Source organism: Ctenopharyngodon idella, chromosome 10 (assembly GCF_019924925.1).
Source record: "Ctenopharyngodon idella isolate HZGC_01 chromosome 10, HZGC01, whole genome shotgun sequence".
NCBI lineage: Eukaryota > Metazoa > Chordata > Actinopteri > Cypriniformes > Xenocyprididae > Ctenopharyngodon > Ctenopharyngodon idella.
In genome coordinates, this window is record NC_067229.1 from 47068120 (window position 1) to 47094089 (window position 25970).

At 36.7% G+C, this 25970-nt stretch overlaps 1 protein-coding gene across 3 annotated transcripts in view; it reads left to right on the top strand.

Annotated features, from left to right (window-relative positions):
* Window positions 1-25970, top strand: part of cntnap3 (contactin associated protein family member 3) — a 122765-nt gene that overhangs the window by 88760 nt on the left and 8035 nt on the right. For all 3 annotated transcript variants that reach the window (XM_051909751.1, XM_051909753.1, XM_051909754.1), the window contains exons 14-21: window positions 1248-1404; window positions 3430-3557; window positions 3735-3905; window positions 10177-10395; window positions 15079-15318; window positions 16598-16822; window positions 19943-20076; window positions 22401-22488. In XM_051909751.1, the coding sequence (XP_051765711.1) occupies window positions 1248-1404; window positions 3430-3557; window positions 3735-3905; window positions 10177-10395; window positions 15079-15318; window positions 16598-16822; window positions 19943-20076; window positions 22401-22488 (1362 nt within the window). The remainder of the gene's footprint in view (window positions 1-1247; window positions 1405-3429; window positions 3558-3734; window positions 3906-10176; window positions 10396-15078; window positions 15319-16597; window positions 16823-19942; window positions 20077-22400; window positions 22489-25970) is intronic.

Sequence of the window (25970 nt, forward strand, 5' to 3'; positions counted from 1 at the left end):
GCGAGTTTATATCTTGCAACTCTGACTTTTTTCTCACAATTTCGAGTTTATATATTGCAATTCTGACTTTTTTCTCACAATTGCGAGTTTATATTTCACAATTCTGACTTTTTTTTTTCACAATTGAGTTTATATCGCACAATTTTGACTTTTTTCTCACAATTGCAAGTTTAAATCTCACAATTCTGACTTTTTTTCTCACAATTTCGAACTTATATCTCCCAATTCTGACTTTTTTCTTGTAATTGCGAGTTTATATCTAACAACTGACTTTTTTCTCACAATTTCGAGTTTATATATTGCAATTCTGAATTTTTTCTCGCAATTGTGAGTTTATATATTGCAATTCTGACTTTTTTCTCACAATTGAGTTTATATCTCGCAATTCTGACTTTTTTCTCACAATTGAGTTTATATCTCGCAATTCTGACTTTTTTCTCACAATTGAGTTTATATCGCACAATTCTGACTTTTTTCTAACAATTGTAAGTTTAAATCTCGCAATTCTGATTTTTTTTCTCACAATTTCGAACTTATATCTCCCAATTCTGACTTTTTTCTTGTAATTGCGAATTTATATCTAACAACTCTGACTTTTTTCTCACAATTGCGAGTTTATATTTCACAATTCTGCCTTTTTTCTCACAATTGCAAGTTTATATCTCGCAATTCTGACTTTTTTCTCACAATTGTGTTTATATCTCCCAATTCTGACTTTTTTTCTTGTAATTGTGAGTTTATATATTGCAATTCTGACTTTTTTTCTTGTAATTGTGAGTTTATATATTGCAATTCTGACTTTTTTCTCACAATTGCGAGTTTTTATCTCACAATTTGGACTTTTTTCCTCACCATTGAGTTTGTATCTCACAATTCTGACTTTTTTCTCACAATTGCAAGTTTATATCTCACAATTCTGACTTCTTTTCTCAGAATTGCGTGATATAAAGGTGCAATTCTGAGGGGGAAAAAAGTCAGAATTGTGAGATAAAAAGTCACATTTACATCTTTTTATGTTTTATTCAGTGGTGGAAACAAGGTTCCGTAAGACACATCTCATTACCTGCTTCTCAGATGTTTCTCATGTGAAAAAGACCCCAGTAATCTCACATTTTATTTCAAAATGTGTCAAATTGTGCCCCAAAAATGTATTCCAAAAATCTCATCTCATTTCAGTGTCTAAGCATCATTTTGTAGAGCGGTTGCATCAGTCTCATTATGGACGCTCTGTGTTTGTGTTGTTACAGATGGCACCCCCTTCACCTGGTGGCTGGGCAGGGCAGGTGAAGCACACATGTACTGGGGCGGAGCGGTGCCGGGCAGCCAGCAGTGTGCCTGTGGGCTTCAGGATAACTGTGTGCATCCTGAACACTTCTGTAACTGTGATGCCGACAGCAAAGAGTGGTACGACACCAGACTGTGTTCGTTCTTTTGCTTCTTATGTTCTGTACCAAAAAATAAAATGATACATTTAGTCCTGGTTTGCTTAGCATTCACACCAAACCTAAAGGTAAAAAAAAAAAAAAAAATCCTGGCTTTTATGACATATTTTGCGACAGTACTTACCGAACATCCAAGGCAATGCTGTGTGCTGGGCTAAATGCGCTGACTGTACGTGAGTACACATGATGGTATTTTTGCTAGCTGAGAACTCATGAAGAGCTTATAAAAGGTGTAAAGGAGTCAAAACAGTGGTAGGAATTCCTCCATTACACACAAACGATGATATGCTGTGAGGAGACGTGGTTCAGAACCGAATTGTAATCGGCAACGAACTGTAAGCTCCTAAGATTAGAGGAATCAGCTATACTTGTGACATCACATGCTGTTTTTGGTTTGTTTAGATGTCTTTGGTCCATGTTGCGTTCATATTTCAGTCGAACCACACTAGAGTCATTTGGTCCCACCTCTTCAGGAGTCTAGGTCCACTTGTTTAGTGTGCACCAGGGTTCAGATGGCAGCGTTCACATGAACCGCACTAACAGAGGAATCACACCAAAGTTAATTTTAAGTTCGAACCAGACATGCCAAGTGTGAACACACCCTTAAGGCCTGTTCACAATCAAAAACGATAACTATAACGATAACTAACACACAGTATTGTTTTGTTTATTATAAGCACGTGCTGCAGTTTTGTCGTCTGCCGCTTTAAATGCTCGAGCTCTTTCCAGGATGGATTCTGAATGGCTGTCAATGTTTTTATTGTTCATCAGCTGGAAAAAAATCATTCTGAAAGTGATTCCAACGATATTGTTCCTCTCTGTTGTTATTATTATAGTTGTGGTGTGAACTCTTGCTATTGTTTTACATTTAGAATGTTTTTTAGATCTATATCTTTATTGTTATAGTTATTGTCCTTGTTGTGAACAGGTCTTTTCTACACACACTCACATGACTGTCAGCAACACGTCCGGTTCATATTTCAAGTCAAAAGAAAGTTATATTGTATATAAAGAAAATGAAGCCAATTTTCAGATTTTTGTGCATTGTAACATTATGTAATGGCAGCTGCACACATTCAAACCCTCCAAATTCTCATAACTGTAATGCATCAAGATGTTTTCATGTTTGAAACTGTCTCATTTAGACTTGGTAAATTTGATTTAAATTTCTCAGCCTCAGCTGAATCAAATCAATCTGCCTGATTCAATGAATTTTTTCAAATCTCTGATTTCATCAATCAACAATGCTCACAGAAATCTCTGCATGGCATTCTTCACATATTAAACTGTTTTAATGAACTGTAAATATTACTGTATTTAAAATGTACAATTTTAATCAACTAATTGGCAACAAGTCATTTAACGCAAAAACATGGACATTGAGATGCATACTGAATATTGCCAAAGGACCAAAAAATATTAAAATATGTTTATGCAGTAAATATTTTATATTTGACACAGAACTACCATCTAGACACTAGACTTGTTTTTTATTATAAAAATCAATATATATTACAAAACTACGGAAGCTAAGTTTCAGACATGGAATAAAAAACGAAAAAGGCAATTGTGACTTTTTATCCCACAATTGCGAGTTTATCTCACAATTATGACTTTATAACTCTCAATATTGAGTAATAAAGTCAGAATTGCAAGATAAAAAGTTGCAATTACCTTTTTTATTGTTTAATCCGTAGTGGGAAAAAAGCTTCTATACAAAACTAATGGCACCATCATGCTATAAACAAGTGAAGCTTTGCAATTTTGCTTCTATTTTTAACTTTACTTTTTTTCCACATTATTGGGATTGGGAAATGTGCTTGCAATGCAATAATGTTACAATGTACAAAAAAAATCATCTTTTGATTTATGGGTGAAATATGACCTGGGCATGTTCTTGACAGTTATTATGTTCTTCACAGTTTGCATGAAATGAAGATGTGTTGTTCTCAAATGTACAAAGCTGCTGTTTTGTGATGTTTGACAGGTCTAATGACTCCGGCATGCTGTCCCATAAAGAGCATTTGCCAGTCGCAGCGCTGGCTGTGGGTGACATCAGCAGATCGGGTTCAGAAGCGGCCTACAGAGTTGGTCCCCTGCAGTGTTACGGAGACAGTAAGTACCGCACGGATTTAATATCAGCCGCTCTAATCACACTGTAAGCACTTACCCTGTCATCCTGTCAGACCGGCTCTGGGTAGATTGGCACCCAATTGCAGTTGTGCTTAATGAAAACCATGACGTTGTTCCCGGCGAACTCTATAAATGTGCTACTGTAAATGTTTTCTCCAGGTAACTTCTGGAACGCTGCCTACTTCAACAAGGAGACGTCATACCTGCACTTTCCCACGTTCCACGGGGAGCTGAGTGCCGATATCTCCTTCCTGTTTAAAACCAGCTCTTCATCAGGAGTGTTCCTGGAAAACCTGGGGATCAAAGACTTCATTCGGATCGAACTGAGCTGTGAGTGCGTTCGACCTTGCAGCTTAAAGACAGTTTTTTTCTTCTATTTTTTTTAAGGATCATTAAGATATTTTGGTATTGGGTAATTAAGATTTTTGATATATTTTATATATCTTAAATATATATATATATATATATATATATATAATTAAGATTTTTGATATATTATATATATATATTATATATATAAATCTTTTTTTGCCATTCATTTAATTCTACCCCACCTTAAAATAACATTAAAACTGAGCATGTATTTCTAACAGGCAAAATGCCATAAAAGGTCAAATACATGACATCCAATCAAATTACCTCATCTTTTGCAGTCAAAACTGACTGCATCCACACGAGCAGCGTGCGTATGATAGGTTGCCTGCAGAGTATCTGCTTTAGCAAATCACATTACTGCCGTTCTCGACAATGTACCTTTGTAAAAGTGAAGATTTTGCACTACTAGCATGAAGAACAAATATAGACACACACTGTGTGCATAGAGATCGATTTAAGACTCAAACTCTCTTCGATACAGAAACATACCCTGTGTGAGTTCTTGTTTTTAATGTTGTTAATATATTATTCGAGCAAGAATGCAATTTTTTTCCAAATATCCACACTAGGGATGCCAAAATTCTCAATATAATATTGATCCGATTGGTACGACATCCACCGTTCAATATGCGCTTGTGAATTGCGTTTGTTTTTCGGTTTTGCATTGAAATAATTTCAGTGCGTTTTATTTCTCTCTGAATTGGCTCTGTTTGTGAGTGCCCGTGAGAGTACTTGCTGAGATAAGTAAATATCCAATCACTATGCAATGAGTAAATAGCCACACTTGCAATGCTGGTGTCAGATTTCACACTTTAACAGGGTGAGTGGTGAAGTGAGGCTGCAGTATGAGGAACTTGGTAACACCACTTAACACCATCTTTCAAATCTGTAGGGTGTGTGTTATCACGATTTTTGATCGTGGATGATTAAAATGTCTCCACAGTCTGCTCTTGAAGAAATATCCTAATATCGTGCTACATTACACATTCTATAATTTGCAATTCAAGTGCCTCCGTCCCAGTATACTGTACAACGCGACATACATTCACATCTCATGTTAAAGCAGAGGTAGAGTTGCACTCACGGGACACTGTAGTTATTCGCAATCATGAAAGTTCATTATTTGCATGTGTTTTAAAGCCTTGCTGGTTAAACATTTTGTTTGCGTGCTGTTCTGACATGTGCTTTTCTGCTCTTCAGCCTGTCAAACAGTGTGTGATTGCTGGACTAAGTTATCTTTCACATCTTATTGTGTTAATACTGTCAAAAACACACAAGGTTCACATAAACACAGTCGATTATGTCTTAAGTGAAAGTAAACAGTTGAGAGAAAGATGCGTGTCTGTATATTAGATGTTTGCAGGTCTTAAAGTGACAGCAGTGCTTGCAGCAGTGCTTGCATAGTTCGTATGTAGCATTGTTTGTAAAGGGTGTAATATATGCTGCATGGTTTTGAGACTTGCATATTAGATCGTTTCGTCTTATAGTTAGCTGCTGGCTAACTCCACCCGGGCTACGAGTAAAATATGTGACATAGGCCGTAAAGCAGGTCACACTCTTCCACTGGCAGAGGATGGGCAGGGCTGTGTGAACCGAAACGAACATGAAACTTGCAGAGTGTTTTTGTAGCTGCTAGGAGGCTGCTCAGGTAGTAGCGACAGTAGAATCCGGTTAAGAGTTGTTCTACCACTGAAATAAATTTAGAGACATTATTTTAAGGTTGAAAAACTACATAGTGTTGCTTTATAGGGATAGTTCACCCCAAAATTAAAATTATGTTACTATTTGCTCTGTTTTGCAACAAAATAATAGTTCCAATGAAAGCCACAGCAGAACTGCAACACACAGTGGCGTTTCGTGAACGAATCTGCGGCTTTGAACGAATCGTGAGTGTCATTTCAATGACCCATTCATAAATACAGCCACTTGCTTCGTTACTGAATGGCACGGTCCCAAATGACACCCTAAACCCTCACAGTCTTCCTCTGAGTCCGCTCTTTCGTGACGTAATGGCTCTTTGGCTGCCCGGTAAAGTCCTCAGACTTGCAGGCTCAGCTGAAGTACGCATCGAGGGCGCATATCGGCCGCAAAGGGGGCGCTCGCAAGCACACTTCTGAAACCTAAAATGATGAATAGGACACCCTAGGGTCTCGTGCCATTAACAGACACGCGCACATGGCAGCCATTGTAAGTCCACAAGACCAAAAGTGCATAGAAGTGTGCCATTTGGGATTCAGCCAATGAATGAATGAATGAATGAGTCAATGGCTCACTCATTAAGACAGTGACTTACCGCCACCTACTGTTTAATATTTAAAAGTGTCACTTATATTTAAAGTATTTACTTTTACTTTTTCACTTATATTTAAAAAAAAAAAAAAAAAAAAGTTTTTACTATCATTGCATATTTCTCTATTGAACATTTTCTATTTCGAACATTATTTATTTTAGTTGGCAAATATTGCCCCTTAATGGAAAAGGTGAGACTGCAGTCTAAGTGGAAGAGAGGGGGTACGCAGAAGGATGTTAAATGCCTTGGGGTACGCCACTCTAAAAAGTTTGGGAACCACTGCATTAAAGTAATGAGATTTGGGTGTTTTAATGTGCTAAAAAATCATTTTTGAAATATGATTCAAAATGAAAAAACACTCAAAAGAATCAATATGATTATGTAGTGAATGAGGCAAGCAGATGAAATGATGAAGTGTGTGTGTGTGTGTGTGTGTGTGTGTGTGTGTGTGTGTGTGTGTGTGTGTGTGTGTGTGTGCGTGCTCATGTTTGCATGGGGTTACATACGTGTCTTAGATGTCGACATTGCTGATTATTTGTTTATCCACCAAAGGGAGAAATAATCCAGAGAAGCTGTCGGCTGAAAATATAGACATCACAAAACGGTTTTCTCCAGGGAAATTACCGCAGAATAGCTGTTGAACCAATATGTAGAGACGTGCTCCAATGGTTTGCAATGCGCTCAGAGTGAAACCCCCTCTATATGATCAATTTAAGACCTTTGGCCATTTTATTAGCAGTGTTTGCTAAGTCAAGCATCTCGATTACTGTTACTCATAGTGATCTGGAGGCCTAAACCGAAGTATGAAAGTTCAGTGTTTGTTTTTGTGCTCCAGACATGAATGAATCCCCAAATCATGTGTTTTCCTGTAGCTCTAACAGTAGTGCATAATGCTAATAATGCCAAGGTCATGGGTTTGATTCCCAGGGATAGCAAGAACTGATAGAATGATAATATAAAATAAATTCAATTGTAATGTGTGTGTGTATATATATATGTATATATATATATATATATAATTTATAGAACTAGTTTTACTGTTTAATTGGAGTTGTAAATGTAATATATATGGATACATTTCAGTCATGAGAATTGGGAGTTTTAGTATAGTATTCTTTTTGCCCACTGGACCATAAAGCAGCTTTTTAAAAAATCACACAGATGAACAAAACGAATAAAAAAATGCTAAAAATACAAACATGCACAAACACCACTTTCAATTCCCTCTGAAAATGTAAAATCTAGTTTGACTGCTGCTAGATGAGCACTATCTGTCTGCTGTTCATCCGAACCCTATAAAATCCATGTCCTCTGGGTGTGTGTCTAGATTTTTATTATACCCCTCCGCCACATGGTCCCTGTCTATTACGCGACTCTTTAACTGCATAAAAGAGCTGTTAAATTCCTGGACGTAATGGGCTCATGTGATGGATGAGAATAGAGCATGTGAAGACCTTACAGCGCCCGGACGCTTGTTCCTTTATAATGACAAATCCTTTGGCTGGAAGAGCTCAATTAACCTCTCATTATATTCTGACTGAGTTTGGCGCCTGTTGAGGCCGCTCATGTAGGACGTGAACTCGCAAGAAGTTCGAGAAAAAACAATGGCATCTGAGATCCGAGCTGTGGGGCGCACTGGAATAATTCAAGAAAAATTGTGATTTACTTGCAAACATGTCGTTCCATTCAGAACACCTTTTAAATTACAATTCACTTCCTGGATTTGAATTAATACCAAACAGGATGTAGAATTGCAGTCTGAATTTGAATGTAAGGAAGTTGAATTCCAAAAAAGAATACAATGCGTCCCATTCCACTTTCATATATGAAAAAGAGCAGCATGAACACTCAGCTAAACATCTCCACTTGTGTTCCACAGAAGAAATAAAGTGTTTGGAATGACACGAGTATGAGCAAAGGATGACAGAATCTTCATTTCTGGCTGAAATATCCCTTTAATAACGACGCATACGCTTGCATCTACATTTCCAAAAAGCAACTCACTTTCGTGTCATATTTCCCACACAGACGCTCCAGCGGTGCATTTTGCTGTAGCTCACTCTGAGCGTCAGCTGTGCCGCGCGTGCAGTGAATAATAAAGAGGTCGTAGCACATCATCAGCATTTTTGTGGAGTTTTTTTGTCGTTAGAGAAGTACTTCATGACAGAAGGTGCAGATCTTTCTCAGCCGCAAGACGACTTCATTCAGATGTCGTGAAATCCTGCAGATGGAGCGGCGGGAGCCTGAAGTTTTGCCAATTCTTGAACATATGTGAAGACTGAGTAAGAAACATAGATGTAGGAACTAGATTTAAAGGGGTAGTTCACCAAAAAATGAAAATGTTGTCATCATTTACTCACCCTTAAGTTGTTCCAAACCTGTATGAATTTCTTTTTTCTGTTGAACACAAAAGGAGATATTTTGAAGAATATGGGTAACCAAACAGGGAGTCATTGGGGTCCATCAACTGTTCGGTGACGGACATCTTGCACGGCGTTTTTGAATGAATTGCATATCAGTCTGTTATTGTGGGGACATCAACTTTACATTTTCATGCCTCTAAACATGACGCTGAACAAAAAAAAACTGTGATTGGATGCTTTACGTGTCAGTCAGACGTCCTCTCGGGTGGTCCTTGGCCAATTGGTCCAGACCTTCTGCCGTCAGTCTGAAGGTCTGACTACGTGAGACTAGGCTTCACCTGACTTCTGCAAAAGACTCTTCATTTAATCTTGTTGGTTTCTGGGAGAAGCAGTTGAGATCTTAAAGGATTAGTTCACTTTGGAATGAAAATTTCCTGATAATTTACTCACCCCCATGTCATCCAAGATGTTTATGTCTTTCTTTCTTCAGTCGAAAAGAAATGAAGGTTTTTAAAGAAAACATTCCAGGATTTTTCTCCATATAGTGGACTTCACTGGGGTTCAACGGGTTGAAGGTCCAAATTGCCGTTTCAGTACAACTTCAAAGGGCTTTACGTGATCCCAGACGAGGAATAAGGGTCTTATCTAGCGAACTGATTGGTCATTTTCTAAAAAAATAAAAAATTATATACTTTTTAACCACAAATGCTTGTCTTGCGCCACGCATTACATAATCACGTTGGAGAGGTCACGCGTGACGAAGGTGGAAGTACCAACCCAGTGTCTACAAAGCGAACAGGCAAAGACTAAGTCAAACGCCCTTTACAAAACAAAAAAGGTAAAACAACGATGTCGGACTATTTTGAAGTTGGAGGAGAAAATGAAATGGAGTTTTTCGCCCTACCGCGGTACTTCCGCTTACATCACGCATGACCTTTCCAAAGTGATTACGTAATGTGTGGCGCATCGCAGAGCAGTGCAAGACGAGCATTTGTGGTTAAAAAGTATATAATTTTTTTATTTTTTTAGAAAATGACCAATTATTTCACCAGATAAGACCCTTATTCCTCATCTGGGATCATGTAGAGCTCTTTGAAGCTGCACTGAAACTGACATTTGGATCTTCAACCTGTTGATCCCTAGAAAATCCTGGAATTTGTTTTCCTCAAAAACCTTCATTTCTTTTCGGCTGAAGAAAGAAAGACATGAACATATTGGATGACATGAGGGTGAGTAAATTATCAGGAAATTTGAATTCTGAAGTGAACTGATCCTTTAAAGAGATTTGAATTGAGATTTGGGTTTTTAGCTCTATATATGATGGTGATGCTCACCTCACATCCAGTGCCACTGAATAGATGTCTTGTCATTCATTGGAAGTTGTTTTAGACGTTTAAAGAACAGTGTTTTGGCATTATTCTCAAACATCTGCCATCATCATGATTTCTTTTGGAATGGTTCTCATGTCTCATTTCTTTTGAACAGTTGTCTTATTAACTGGAATGAAACATCAGCGAAATATCAATCTGCCAGTATGATGATAAACATCAATCAAATTGGTTTCCCTTTTCAGCGCCAAATCAAGTCGTCTTCTCGTTCGACGTGGGAAACGGTCCCTTCGAGGTGAAGGTTGAGACGCCTGCCGCTCTGAACGACAACCGCTGGCATCACGTGAGAGCCGAGCGCAACGTGAAAGAGGCCTCGCTGCATGTGGACCACCATCCCGCTGCCGTTCAGAAAGCTCCCGCTGATGGCCACATTCATCTGCAGCTCAACAGCCAATTATTTGTAGGTAGGAAGAACATTTATCAGATAAATGATGTCTCTTCACTCGCTGTGCTGTTCAGAAATCAGATTGCTGTTATCATGTTTTGGATGGCCATTATTTGTCCCTTTTGTTTCGATCTCAATGTCCAGATCATATATCAGATAATATAAACAGACTTAATTGTCTTTATGCAAAATTTAATTTCCTATTTTTTTTTTTTTTGGGGGGTGATGTGGTTTCATGAGATTCACTCCTGTAAAATGTCCTCATGGGAATCTTCAGGGCTGAAACAGGCTGTGATGGTGATTCTCAATGCGAATGGTTTCTGTGAAGCTAGATTTGTTGACCTTGACCGAGCTCCTGGCAAATTTGAAAGGTGTTTCTCTGTTGAAGGAATTCAGCAGGGAATGAATTGAAGTTTTCCAGTAAGTGTTGAGAAAGTAGTGTCATTACAGCTCAATCTTTATAGCTCTATTGTGCAGCGCTCAACTGCAATTGGATTCGGAGGTTCCCATGACTGTTCAAATGCACCGTCTGCACATGAAGGTATGAAGAACTCCATTTCAACCAGTTTATAATGCAGGTCTGAGGTCTTCTGGGTAAAACATATCAGTCGTTGTACTCCAGGAGACGTTTTCAGTATATTATTTTCAGGACATGACATGGGAAAGAAAGCTGTTTTTGTCAAGATATTATCTTTGATAGGCTGCCACAGACACAAGTGAGGCTCATAGGTTGCTCTTTCGGCACTTAATGGAGATCTTAGTTATGATTCACCTCAAGTATCACCTTTGTCCAATATAGGAGAAATACAAATAAACACAAATGAGTCAATAGTTGTTAGTAAGAGTAAAGAGCTATAAAATAATGTGGATAACAACTCAGATCATTTGATGAGAAATCTTTGAGTTTATTTTGAGATCTCAGACTTCAACATTTTGCTTTCTAGCTTTTTTAATGATTGAAAATGGTTCCTAATAGTTTTAGTTAAAAATAACAACACTGTTCTATTTCATATTATTTATTTATTTTTTGCATATTATAGGACCATTAAGATATTTTTTGCATTATGCATTTTGATATTATTTTGATGAAAATTAACCACAATATATTTGTTGCTGTAATATGAAAAAAACCTCATTTGTATAAATGTATTATATTTGTAATATATATACAGTGGGTACGGAAAGTATTCAGACCCCCTTAAATTTTTCACTCTTTGTTATATTGCAGCCATTTGCTAAAATCATTTAAGTTCATTTTTTTTCCTCATTAATGTACACACAGCACCCCATATTGACAGAAAAACACAGAATTGTTGAAATTTTTGCAGATTTATTAAAAAAGAAAAACTGAAATATCACATGGTCCTAAGTATTCAGACCCTTTGCTGTGACACTCATATATTTAACTCAGGTGCTGTCCATTTCTTCTGATCATCCTTAAGATGGTTCTATACCTTCATTTGAGTCCAGCTGTGTTTGATTATACTGATTGGACTTGATTAGAAAAGCCACACACCTGTCTATATAAGACCTTACAGCTCACAGTGCATGTCAGAGCAAATGAGAATCATGAGGTCAAAGGAACTGCCTGAAGAGCTCAGAGACAGAATTGTGGCAAGGCACAGATCTGGCCAAGGTTACAAAAAAATTTCTGCTGCACTTAAGGTTCCTAAGAGCACAGTGGCCTCCATAATCCTTAAATGGAAGACGTTTGGGACGACCAGAACCCTTCCTAGAGCTGGCCGTCCGGCCAAACTGAGCTATCGGGGGAGAAGAGCCTTGGTGAGAGAGGTAAAGAAGAACCCAAAGATCACTGTGGCTGAGCTCCAGAGATGCAGTCGGGAGATGGGAGAAAGTTGTAGAAAGTCAACCATCACTGCAGCCCTCCACCAGTCGGGGCTTTATGGCAGAGTGGCCCGACGGAAGCCTCTCCTCAGTGCAAGACACATGAAAGCCCGCATGGAGTTTGCTAAGATGGTGAGAAATAAGATTCTCTGGTCTGATGAGACCAAGATAGAACTTTTTGGCCTTAATTCTAAGCGGTATGTGTGGAGAAAACCAGGCACTGCTCATCACCTGTCCAATACAGTCCCAACAGTGAAGCATGGTGGTGGCAGCATCATGCTGTGGGGGTGTTTTTCAGCTGCAGGGACAGGACGACTGGTTGCAGTCGAGGGAAAGATGAATGCGGCCAAGTACAGGGATATCCTGGACGAAAACCTTCTCCAGAGTGCTCAGGACCTCAGACTGGGCCGAAGGTTTACCTTCCAACAAGACAATGACCCTAAGCACACAGCTAAAATAACGAAGGAGTGGCTTCACAACAACTCCGTGACTGTTCTTGAATGGCCCAGCCAGAGCCCTGACTTAAACCCAATTGAGCATCTCTGGAGAGACCTAAAAATGGCTGTCCACCAACGTTTACCATCCAACCTGACAGAACTGGAGAGGATCTGCAAGGAGGAATGGCAGAGGATCCCCAAATCCAGGTGTGAAAAACTTGTTGCATCTTTCCCAAAAAGACTCATGGCTGTATTAGATCAAAAGGGTGCTTCTACTAAATACTGAGCAAAGGGTCTGAATACTTAGGACCATGTGGTATTTCAGTTTTTCTTGATTAATAAATCTGCAAAAATGTCAACAATTCTGTGTTTTTCTGTCAGTATGGGGTGCTGTGTGTACATTAATGAGGAAAAAAATGAACTTAAATGATTTTAGCAAATGGCTGCAATATAACAAAGAGTGAAAAATTTAAGGGGGTCTGAATACTTTCCGTACCCACTGTATATTTTTTTTAAAGGTACGCTAATGGACAAACCCAGTAATTGGGATGTTTTAACCCAGCGAATAGGATGTTTTAACCCTGCGATTGGGATGTTTTAATCCAGCGATTGGGATGTTTTAACTCTGTGAATGGGATATTTTAACCCAGCGAATGGGATGTTTTAACCCTGTGCTTGGGATGTTTTAACTCTGCGAATGGGATATTTTAACCCAGCGAATGGGATGTTTTAACCCTGCGATTGGGATGTTTTAACCCTGCGATTGGGATGTTTTAACTCTGTGAATGGGATATTTTAACCCAGCGAATGGGATGTTTTAACCCTGCGATTGGGATGTTTTAACCCTGCGATTGGGATGTTTTAACCCTGCGACTGGGATGTTTTAACCCAGCGAATGGGATGTTTTAACCCTGCGATTGGGATGTTTTAACCCTGCGATTGGGATGTTTTAACTCTGTGAATGGGATATTTTAACCCAGCGAATGGGATGTTTTAACCCTGTGCTTGGGATGTTTTAACTCTGCGAATGGGATATTTTAACCCAGCGAATGGGATGTTTTAACCCTGCGATTGGGATGTTTTAACCCTGCGATTGGGATGTTTTAACTCTGTGAATGGGATATTTTAACCCAGCGAATGGGATGTATTAACCCTGCGATTGGGATGTTTTAACTCTGCGAATGGGATGTTTTAACCCTGCGAATGGGATGTTTTAACCCTGTGCTTGGGTTGTTTTAACCCAACTGTTGGGTTAAATGTTTGCCCAAAATGAACCCAAAGTATGTTGGAAATTAACATGTATTAATATGTTTAATAAATAAACATTTATTTATAAGTTTAATTAAACAATAAACATTTATTAAATTGCTTATTAATAAATGCTCACTTTTTGATTATTATTGTTTCCTCTAGTAATTATGTGTCTAATTTTTAATTTCCAACCTATTTTGGGTTCATTTTAAGCCAGCAATCTACAGTAGTAATTTGTAATCAATAGTTGAGTTAAAACTGTATAAAACTGCCCAGCATGTTGGGCAAACATTTAACCCATCTGCTGTTGATGGACCCCATTGACTTCCATAGTTTTTTTTTTTTTTTTTTTTTTTCCTACTATAGAAGTCAATGGGGTCCATCAGCTGTTTGGTTATCAACATTCTTCAAAATATCTTCTTTTGTGTTCAACAGAAGAAAGAAACTCATACAAGTTTGGAACAACTTCAGGGTGAATGATGACAATTTTATTTTTGGGTGATGTATCCCTTTAAGCAAAACTTTCCAAGTGCTCTCCATTTACTGTGATTTCTATCTAGGAGGAACATTGAGATATTGAAGGGAACTAATAGTGATTTGTGTTTCCTGTGGGTTTGTAACACATTTGCCTTTGTCTCTTATTTCAGCATTGGCATGTCAAAACTTAGTTTTAACAGCATTTCCAACTTTGCATTGAACATTTCCAAGATGATTATATGGCACAGCTGGCACAGCGAGGTGTTCGCTCAAACAAATTAGCACTAAAACGCCAAGCACTAATGTATGCAGAGCGCATTATTTCTGTATTTATAGCTTGTCGTCTGCAGGAACAGAATGTAAAAAAAAATACAATATTCTTCCTAAAGCAATTACCATATCAAGGACAAAACCACAGTGAAAGACTGACAGCAGATTCAACACATCAGTGAGGAAAGAGGGTCAGCGATCGTTTGTTTTGAACGGGCGGCTCGGGTTGAGAGAACAGTTTCTGCTAACCCTTGACAACATTGGAGAAGGTTACGCTGTCTGTGCAATAAAAGCCATCTTTTTCCTGTAACTCTGCTGTCATCATCTTGTCATCTAAATGGCTTCTGTGCTTTTCTCAAAGTCCCGACAGCTGGAGAACGACGGCAGATTCATTCCTTGCTTGTTTCCGGTTGTGTTTTCAGGAGGAACTGCTTCCAGGCAGAAAGGATTTCTAGGCTGCATTCGTTCGCTGAAGCTCAACGGGAAAACTCTGGATTTGGAGGAGAGGGCAGAGATCACGCCCGGAGTGACTCCCGGCTGTCCCGGACACTGCAGCAGCTACGGCGGCCTGTGCCAGAATCACGGCACCTGTGTGGAGAATTACAACGGCTTCACCTGCGACTGCAGCCTCTCGCCGTTCACCGGAACCTTCTGTCATAAAGGTACGGAAACAAATATGGTTCGTTATTGTTTTTTTTTTTTTTTACCCTAATAGTAGGGCTGGGCAATATATTGATATCAAAAATAAATAAATCTTCACTATCAATAATGAACTTCATCATCCAGAGCTGCACTTCATGAGCATTTCACCATTTCATTTGATAAAATTATGCAAATATTTTATATATTTTTTTGTTATATTTTTATATACTGTGTTATTTTGGTGTTATTTGTATACTATTATGGCATTTATTAATATTTTAATTAGCTTTTATTTTTATATTTTCAGTTCATTTTTAGTTTTTTAGTAATTTAATTCTTAGTTTTTATTTTTAATAAACTTGTTATGTGCTTTGTCATTTTATTATTTTTTTATTCTTTAAATAATTTCGTATTTATTTTTATTTCAGTTTTCATTTTAGTACTTCAACTTAAACTTATTTATTTCAGTTAGTTTCCAAGGCAAAATTTCTAATTTTTATTTTTAAGTTTTTTATAGAATATTTATATTTTATTTTATTTCAGCTTAATTTCAATTACCAAAAATGATTTTTAATAGTTTTAGCTTTAGTTAACTATCATAAAATACACAATAAATGTTCGGTTTAACCTGAAGGAATTATGACAGAAATATATTACTATTGCATGGTAAAATAATATTTTATAAAGATTTTATTAAATATTATTATTATTATTATTATTTTAAGTAATATCATACAACCACTATATTTTTCATCCATGTTTTAAATACAAATACAGTATACAAGTTGTGTTGTGCAGCACTTTATTTGACCAAAAAAAAAAAAAGATTAAATTAAATTACATTAAAAATTTTGTTGAAAATTAATTGCTATATTTTCATTTGATTACATTTTAAAAGACTGATTATATTGTTAAAGTTTTAAGAATTTGCTTCATTAGGCACCATTTGTCATGAAATCTTGTATTAAATCATAAAACACACAATCCAGAAAAAAATAAAACCGAAAACACAGAATTTAATAAAAAATATTATAAAAATGAAACTGATTTCATGGGCCCCTAAAAGGTAACTTATTCTGTGGAGTTTACAAACAAGTTATGTTTACACTCATTCTTGAGGTCTAACAAAATGCTATTAAATGAAAATTGTGATAAATATCAATATCAAATGATTTTGAAAAAAAAAAATACTTTCGGCCATATCGCCCAGTCAATGTAATTATAGCACAGTGATCTTATACCAGCGTATTAGTTATGCATATGTATAATCCTAATCCATGTGCATTTAATCTCTTCTAGATGTTTCTGCCTTCTTCAAACCTGGAACATCAGTCACGTACACGTTTAAAGAGCCGTACGAGCTGAACAGGAACATCAGCTCGCTGTCCTCCTCCATCTACTCCGACTTAACACTGAGAGGAGAGAATATCTCACTAAGCTTCAGGACGAGCCAAGCGCCGGCGCTGCTGCTTTACGTCAACTCGTACTACAGAGAATACCTCGCCGTCCTGCTCAACAGAAACGGTCTGAAACTCTCTAATCTTCCTCTCTGGTTTGCTTCTATGCACCCTAAGCACATTCATTTGGATTAGCTCGAGTCTGGGGAATCTCTGAAGACACCGGGATGTCAGCCGCAGTAAATTACTTTGTATATTGTCTGAAATCCGCCATAAAAGAAATGGCATGTTGTGTGCTGGCGGGGGATATATTCCCTCCTGAGACAGCCATGCATTCATGAATGCGTGTAAACATGCGTCTGTGATCTTGCATGCCAGAAAAGCTGTTTTTGAGCACATGTAGGTTCTCTGTGTCTGATTCTCAGAGGGAATTTTCTCGAAAGCTTCTGTCATTTAAAAGGTTCCCATACTTTCATCCAAAAACACCACCTGGACATCAGAGACACGTCTTATAGGGTTTCCTAAATCTACCAAAATATTTAGCAGAATTGAATGTGATGAGATAAACACAGCCACAAAGTACTGCACAGATAATAAATATATAACGCGTCTTTCTATTGTATCTTCTTCGCAAAACATACAGTGTGACCAGTGTAATCCGATTAAAAGATTCTTTTGAGCCATTTCGTTTAATGATTCATGCAATAGACTTACAATAGATTTACAGAATTGAATATGATGAGAGAAACAATCTGCCAGCCACGAAATAATGCAAAGACAAAAACAGACAAGACATTCATGTATTGCATCTTCTTTGCAGTGTAGTCTAATTAAAAGATTTTTTTGAGCCAATTCTTTTAATAAATCATGCAAAAAGACTGAAGCTGTGTCCTAACCGAGCATGATGCAATAAAGCTTTTTTCATGTAAATGTGCATTTTTGTCCCAAACAGACAAATATTATTTGCTGCTGGAAACTTATTGCATCAGCTCTGGTTTGACCTAAACCTAAATCTCAAGCTATTAAAAATCATTTTCTTTATTGTCTCTTTCTTTTTCTAATTGTTTAAACAAAGCTGAAATAAAATCTAATTATTAGTTGAAAAACTTAGACTTAAAGGGTTAGTTCACCCAAAAATGAAAATTCTGTCACTAATTACTCACCCTCATGTCGTTCCACACCCGTAAGACCTTCGTTTATCTTCAGAACACAAATTAAGATATTTTTGATGAAATCCGATGGCTCAGTGAGGCCTCCATTGACAGCAATGTCCCTGAACCTCTCAAGATCATTTAACTGAAAACTAAAATTGAAATAAAAATAAATTAAAACTAAACCTAAATATTTAAAAGAAAACTAATAAAAGTGAATCTAAAAAAATCTAAAAAATCTGAAACAAATAAAAGTCATTTTCTTTGTTTATTTTGTTTTCTAATTGTTGAAATAAAGCTGAAATAAAATAAAATAAAATTATTAGATGGAAAAACTTAAAGGGGACCTATAATGCCCCTTTCACAAGATGTAATATAAGTCTCTGGTGTCCCCAGAATGTGTCTGTGAAGTTTCAGCTCAAAATACCCCACAGATCATTTATTATAGCTTGTCAAATTTGCCCCTATTTGGGTGTGAGCAAAAACACAACGTTTTTGTGTGTGTCCCTTTAAATGCAAATGAGCTGCTGCTCCCGGCCCCCTTTCCAGAAGAGGGCGGAGCTTTAACAGCTCACGCTTCGGTTGCTCAACAACAACAAAGCTGGAGAATCTCACGCAGCCAAAATGAGGATTGTCAGTAACGGTGTTCAGCCTTACATTGTTCAAACCGGAGTCGACACTGATGGAGAGACTCAGGAAGAAGTTACAACTTTTAGAATGAAACTGAACATTTCTGAATTGTTAGTGGATAAATTTATGTAGTTGCTGTGGAGTTGATCAACTTATCGACTAGCATGTGTCGTCATGTTAATCTTTTGTGCAAATTCAGCGTTGAATTGACCCTCGTTTGTGAAGCAGTCCGGCGTAAAATGACGGCATGACAACAACACTCTACTACAACAACTCTTCCTCTTCTCAAAGCAGTCCAACATGGCCTCACCCCCTTTTTTGCATGTTATCAGGGGCGGGGTTTATGTACATTTTGGGGTTTATGATGTCACCAACCCAGGAAGAAGCTTTTTGTAGTCTCTACCAGTCGTTTGTTGTAGTCCTTAAAAAGCGATTTCTGTTAAAGAAAATATCTCCCTTTGCATTGAACTTTGAGCGTCGTAACTTTGCAGATGTTGTTTATGCTCAAACAGCAACATTACACACTAACTAAAGTTAAAAAGTGAAATCATAATCAACCACCCCTTTAAAAAAATCTTAGAAATGTTGCCTTGGGAACTAACCAAATCTGAAATAAAAATAAATGAAAGATAAATATAAATATTTCAAAGAAAACAAAACCAAATAAAAATTAAAATGTAAACTATAAAAATATATAAAGCTATAAAATATAAAATTGAAAGCTAAGTCAAAATATTAAGAAATATATTAATAAATAGTAAATAAATAATTATTATAAATAATACTACACTGTTAGAATACGGTGTAACAAATTAATTGAATTTGGAATGTATGTTTATATGACATTGTGTACATTTCATTTTAATAAATGCTGTTTTAATTAACCAAACATCAAAGTGAGTTACCCAAAATAGTCTTGTTTTATTTACCATGTTTGATGCCAATTATTGTGGCGTCCCGTGCCGCAGAAGCAGAATTCAGTAGGAAACTCTGGATCTGGCTCATCACGGCACACTGGGTTTCCACAGAGAGGAAGCGCCAGACAGCGTGTGCCAATAATACCTGCTAGTCCAATTATGCAGAAGGTCCAGAAGTCTAGATAACAGCCTCCAGAACCCTGGCGCTCAGTCTGACAGCTTCCTGTTCCTGTTGCATACAATTTTTATTTATTTCTGAGGGTCCATACGTTAATGAACAGAACTGTTCATCAAAAAAATGTAAACAAAAGCCAACTTAATTCCTCTCAGAACTGATGAAATGTTAGTTTTTTAATTTATTTCAGCATCAGTTTTGTTTCACAGAGGATAAAATATTAATCCTCTTAAGATGGAGCTTTGTAGTTCCAGAAACGCATTCTTCTGTTGCATGTTGATGTTTCTGTTTGTCTCAGATATGTACTGTGGTTAAACGGTGACTTTTTACCATATAAAAGCCTGTTGAGAAATCAAATGCTCTTTGTTCTAAAGGACATTTGGACATCAAGTACAAACTGCAGCACAACAGAGACGCGGAGGTTTTCCGAGCCAGCACGAGGAATCTGGCCAACGGGCAGCTCCACAGAGTGAGCGTCCAGAGACTCGCCGAGACGCTCAGTATTCAGGTACTGTGACGGATTTGAAGGACAATGGTGAAAGTACATCTCTCTGCATGGAATGGGGTTAAATGGAATATTCTGGTTGTTTTCAACAGCATCTGTGGCGTGATGTTGACTTCCATTAGAAATCATCACCAAAACATTAAAACTTAAAGGATTAGTTCACTTCAGAATTAAAATTTCCTGATAATTTACTCACCCCCATGTCATCCAAGATGTTTATGCTTTCTTTCTTCATTCGAAAAGAAATTAAGGTTTTTGAGGAAAACATTCGAGGATTTTTTTCCATATAGTGGACTTCAGTGGGGACCAACAGGTTGAAGGTCCAAATTGCAGTTTCAGTGCAGCTTCAAACAGCTCTACACGATCCCAGACGAGGAATAAGGGTCTTATCTAGTGAAACGATCGGTCATTGGTCAAAAAAATAAAAAATAATATACTTTTTAGCCACAAATGCTCATCTTGTACTGCTCTGCGATGTGCTGCTCATTACGAAATCACGTTGGAAAGGTCATGCGTGATGTAGGCGGAAGTACCAATCCAGTGTTTACAAAGTGAACGTGCGAAGACTAAATCAAACGGCCTTTACAAAAAAAGGTAAAACAACAATGTTGGACAATTTTGAAGTCGGAGGAGAAAATGAGATGGAGTTTTCGTCACACGTGACCTTTCCAACATGATTACGTAATGTGTGGAGCATCGCAGAGCTAGTGCAAGATGAGCATTTGTGGTTAAAAAGTATATGAATTTTAATTTTTTTTTAGAAAATGACAGATCGTTTCTCTAGATAAGACCCTTATTCCTCATCTGGGATCATGTAGAGTTCTTTGACGCTGCACTGAAACTGACATTTGGACCTTCAACCCGTTGAACCCCAGTGAAGTCCACTATATGGAGAAAAATCCTGGAATGTTTTCCTCAAAAACCTTCATTTCTTTTCGACTGAAGAAAGAAAGACATAAACATCTTGGATGACATGGGGGTGAGTAAATTATCAGGAAATTTGAATTCTGAAGTGAACTAATCCTTTAAAGCAGTTAAGGCAAGACACTTCAGGCAAAACCATTTTTTGTTTTTTGGGTTTTTTTTTTTGTTTTTTTCAGTTTAATGGACAGAAAACATCCAGTAGTGCTTATACACCAAACTTTACAGTTTTATTCCTATTATTTTTTTTGAAGGTTTTTAATGAGAGGTTTGTTCATATATCATTCGTCTGATTTATAAACATATTATTTCTAAAAACATGGTGAAAATGTTTTTTTTTTTTTTTCTGACTGTTGACAGTATTTTCTGATTTAAAAACCTTTAACTCGAACATGTCAGCATAATCAAATAAGAGTTTAAAACTGGTTTTATTCAGTGTTCAGATTTCTATTCTGGAAATGTATGCAAATTAGTCATATAACATTTCAGAAAACTTGTAATACAAAACAATTGTCTGAATGTACTGTGATTAATCAGTTTGGGAAAGTATGGTGATATTTATTATTTAAAATTTTGGTAACACTTTAGGCTCCAATTCTCACTATTAACTAGTTGCTTATTAGCATACATATTACTAGGATATTAGCTGTTTATTAGTACTTATAAAGCACATATTAATGCCTTATTCTGCATAACCATATTCTACATCCCTTAGTCCTATCCAATACCTAAACTTAATAATCTTACTAACTATTAATAAGCAGTAATTAAGAGTTTATTGAGGCAAAAGTCGTAGTTAATAGTTAGTTAATAGTGAGAATTGGACATTTTTACTCTATTCACATGTAGTGCCTTAAACAGCTGTAGCAAAGAAATGTCTATAAATAAGTTGATAATATCCCAGAATATTCCTTTAATCTCTTTCTGAAAGGCTACAAAATGCATCAATATATTGAACGGAACATCCTTGGCGTATATATATAAAAAAAGTACTGCATATATTCATGAATTTGAAATGGAGTATTTGATCACATGGAGGATTAGATTTTGAGTGTCCAGTAAAGCACTGCAGCCCTGATTCATGACACGCGCTGTTCAATAACGGTCAATGTGCTGCGGCGGTGCAGGTCGTGGTGGGAGCACTGCTCTGTCAATGGCCTCAGCAGTTAGTCTGAACCTTTGCAATAATCACACTTTGAATGCAAACACAAGGCTAGACTGAAGCACATCCTCTGGTTTTGAACCAGCGAGCGTCCACGGTTTGACAGCGTGCAGTAACGTGTTTTATGGTTGCTTTGAAGAGCAGTTTAATTGAAATGATTGCAGATGTACATGCTCTTGCTATGAACAGACATGATGCTCAATGCACAAACGATTTTAACTGTGGCTTGTTGTGTCTTCTGTAGGTCGATCAGCATGCAAAAGAAGATTTCAATCTAACATCAGACACCGAATTCAACGCCATCAAATCTATTGTCATCGGAAAAGTGCACGGTGAGTAAAATCACTGTCAGCACTGTCGTTCCCACGGCCACGGGAAACCTGGAATATTAGGGAATTTTAAAAATATGATTTTTAGGACTGGAAAAGCTTATAGTGAATATAAATGTTCGATTTATAATCTGCTTAAATAGTTGCATTTTGACTACATTGGACTTCTAGTTTGGAATTGATTCTGACTCAACCACATTATGAATTTAATTGCCTGCTCATATGGCAATGAAGCAAAAAATTGTAAATTGTGCATATTGTACAATTTTGGCCACGATTTGTCCGTCTGAGACAATTTTGTGAATCCTAAAAGATTCCTTGGATCCTAGGACAAAATCTGTAGTCTTTGATCGCTAGTTTGACATGTTCTCTAAAAGCCGATTAATGATCATTTCGATCAAACCAATGAAATTCTGCCAATGTTCGAAGTTTTAAGGCACAGTCCTACAGTGTGACTTCTATAGAACACTCAATTGCGAGTTTATATCCCACAATTCTGACTTTAGAACACTCAATTGCGAGTTTATATCCCACAATTCTGACTTTAGAACACTCAATTGCGAGTTTATATCCCGCAATTCTGATTTTATAACACTCAATTGCGAGTTTATGTCCTGCAACAACAACAAACCACCTCTTGCTCCACACACATCATTTCTTTTTTTTGTCTTTTCAAGACAAATCATGATCAAAATTAACGCTAGAGATTGTTTTTGGTTTGCTAGCCACCATTTTAATCCCGCATGTAAATGCAGCTCACAGTCACTGAACGTGTCACAGATTGATGATGTAAAACCCCGGACGAGTCTTCTTTGCTGCGTCCGTTTTTAACAAATCTTGACTGCCGTACAGTCTGACTGACATTAATGACAACTGAGATCCTACAGTGTGACATAACTTACTGTGGGGATCATGTTCGTCCAGTCTGACAAGCAACAGTCGTAAAGGACTACTATAAATCATACAGTGTGCACCCGACTTCAAAATAAATGAGCAAATAAAGTCTTACATATATCCTATTCAGTAAACGGTAATATTGTATTTTGAACATCACCACGGTGTTTCTGTATTAAGGAGGAAATGTCTCTGGATTACAATGGAGTGCTGACCTCAGTGACATGCAGATGGTCAGTTAAGTGGCCATTATATATTATTATATTCCTTTTAGAGGTTTTCTAGCCATCATGGATGCTGAAATGTCTGGAGGAAGCGGAAGCATCAGGAGTTTGTTTGTTCAGTCAGGCGAACTCTTCAGTCTGAGTGTGAATAGAGTACGCTTTGTCCTATTTACTTCACATAAGACTAATATTGACTTTACATGTTATTATTGTTGTCTGTGGGGGACATGAAATAGGTCAGTTTGATTTTGTTTTATGTCTATAAATAGGACCTGAAGCACAGAACTTTCTAGTCATAAAACCCAAATAGATGAATAAAACATTCAGTTAATAAATAATACAGCAGACGTTTTAAAAATAAGAAGCTTGCAGGCTGAATCTCATAAAGACATTTTGCATTAAAAAAAAAATCAAGCTTTTTATTAGGAGGATTTTTTTGCATTGTGACATTATTTTCATGACACATTAGTAGCACAAATTTCTGCTAAATCCTCATTTCAATGCAAAATATTTAGCATTTTAATAACTGTAATATGAAAATGACATTATTTAAATCATAAAGTACAGTTGTATGTAAACTGCATTGTAGTATTTGTTATACTGCTTTTATTTTTTGCTGACTTTAATAAAACATTTTGTTCAGTATGAGTTTTATAACTGCATGAAAAAAAATCTTAATGGTCCTAAAAATAGACTTAATTTTCTTTTCTTTTTTAGGCACAATTATAATTACTTACTTTATGAAGACTTTTGGAAATAATCTTTTGATAAGATTTACTGGCAGGGTTTACAGATATAAAGAAAATAAAGAGCTTTTTATGATCTCTTATGATCAGTGAGGTCGGATGCGTTTATAGTGTTTTATACTGTATCTCCCCCAACAGTCATTTCTAGTTACCTAGAGATGCTCATGAGCCAAATTAGGTTGGTTCAATCTCCTTGTAATGTCGTTCAGGTCGAGGTTGACGGCGCTTTATGGAGGGAAACATTCTCATGTGGCAGCCTGTGCATTTATACGACCTTTCATAGGAACATGTGACATGAAACGCATTTGCTGTTTCCCTTCAGATAGTGTGTCACTGACAGTGGGCTGTGTGTCATTTCCAGTAAACACCATCGATCATAGCCAGAAATCGACTTGTAATGAATACTAAATCAAATGTGAAACCTGCATTGAGCTCCTGAAGATTAATATTAGACCAGTACAGGCCCGTTCAAAGCTGAAATGACGGATATTCTTGAGATGCTCAAATCATGCTGGAGAACATGATCATCAGGTCTGGTCAAAAGAGAGACACGCCAAATACTAAAGGTGATGATACACAGCACAACTTTCTTTTTCAATGTTCCCAAGCGTTGTTGCTTGGGCACTTTCCCATTGAGAATGGGCAACAAATTTCAATCTAAAGTATCCGGGAAAGTGCCCAAGCAACATCGCTTGGCAACATTGCCCGGCCATATTGCTCAAAAAGTTGCCCCATGTATCATCACCTTAAGACATTTTCAAATTTATGTTTATTTTTCAATTGTCAAATGTAAAGCCTGACTTGTTTATGTAAAATCACTCTAAATTGTAATGTTGACGCATTTTTCTGTAATGCTGCTTTGAAACAATATATATTGTGAAAAGCGCTATACAAATGTGAATTCAGTTAAATTGAATTAAGTTTATTGGACGTTTAAATGTTAAAAAAAAGTGTTTTATGACTCACATAATATTATATATTGAGAATATGGAGGAAAAAACACCTCAATTTTATTCAGAGGCCCAAACTGAGCAAAAATATGCAATTTGGTGCAGTTGCTGATATTTACATTATATTGCCAAAAAGTAAAATTCTGATCATGTGAATCAATTCAATCTTTGTAACGGAGTACTAAAATGCTTATAAATATCATTTATCACTCTATATCTCACAATAATGTAACTTAGTAAGATGGTTTAAATGTTTAATTTTATGATCAAAGTTTCAAAACATTTAATGCAATGCAGTACAATGACTTTTAAAAGATGAACAAATCCTCAAAAGCCTGTGGGATAATATTTGATACTCACATTTTAACATGATTTTTAATAAAAAATTACATATGGATAATCAGGTCAACATAAATTATTTCAGTCCAGTAAGTGTTCATCTTGAAATATTACTAACAATATGAAAGTTATTCCTATTAATTTATAAAAATCAGTAAACATTTCACAGGAAAAACATGAACCTGAAGCTGGACATTTTCTACAATTATGCTAAAAGGCTTTTACTTGCTAAAAACATATCTAATATGATACAGTAGGCTTTATAGGGTTAACTTTTCACTCAAATTGCTGATAATATCATTTGTAATGAAAAATGTTGTATAGAATTAGAA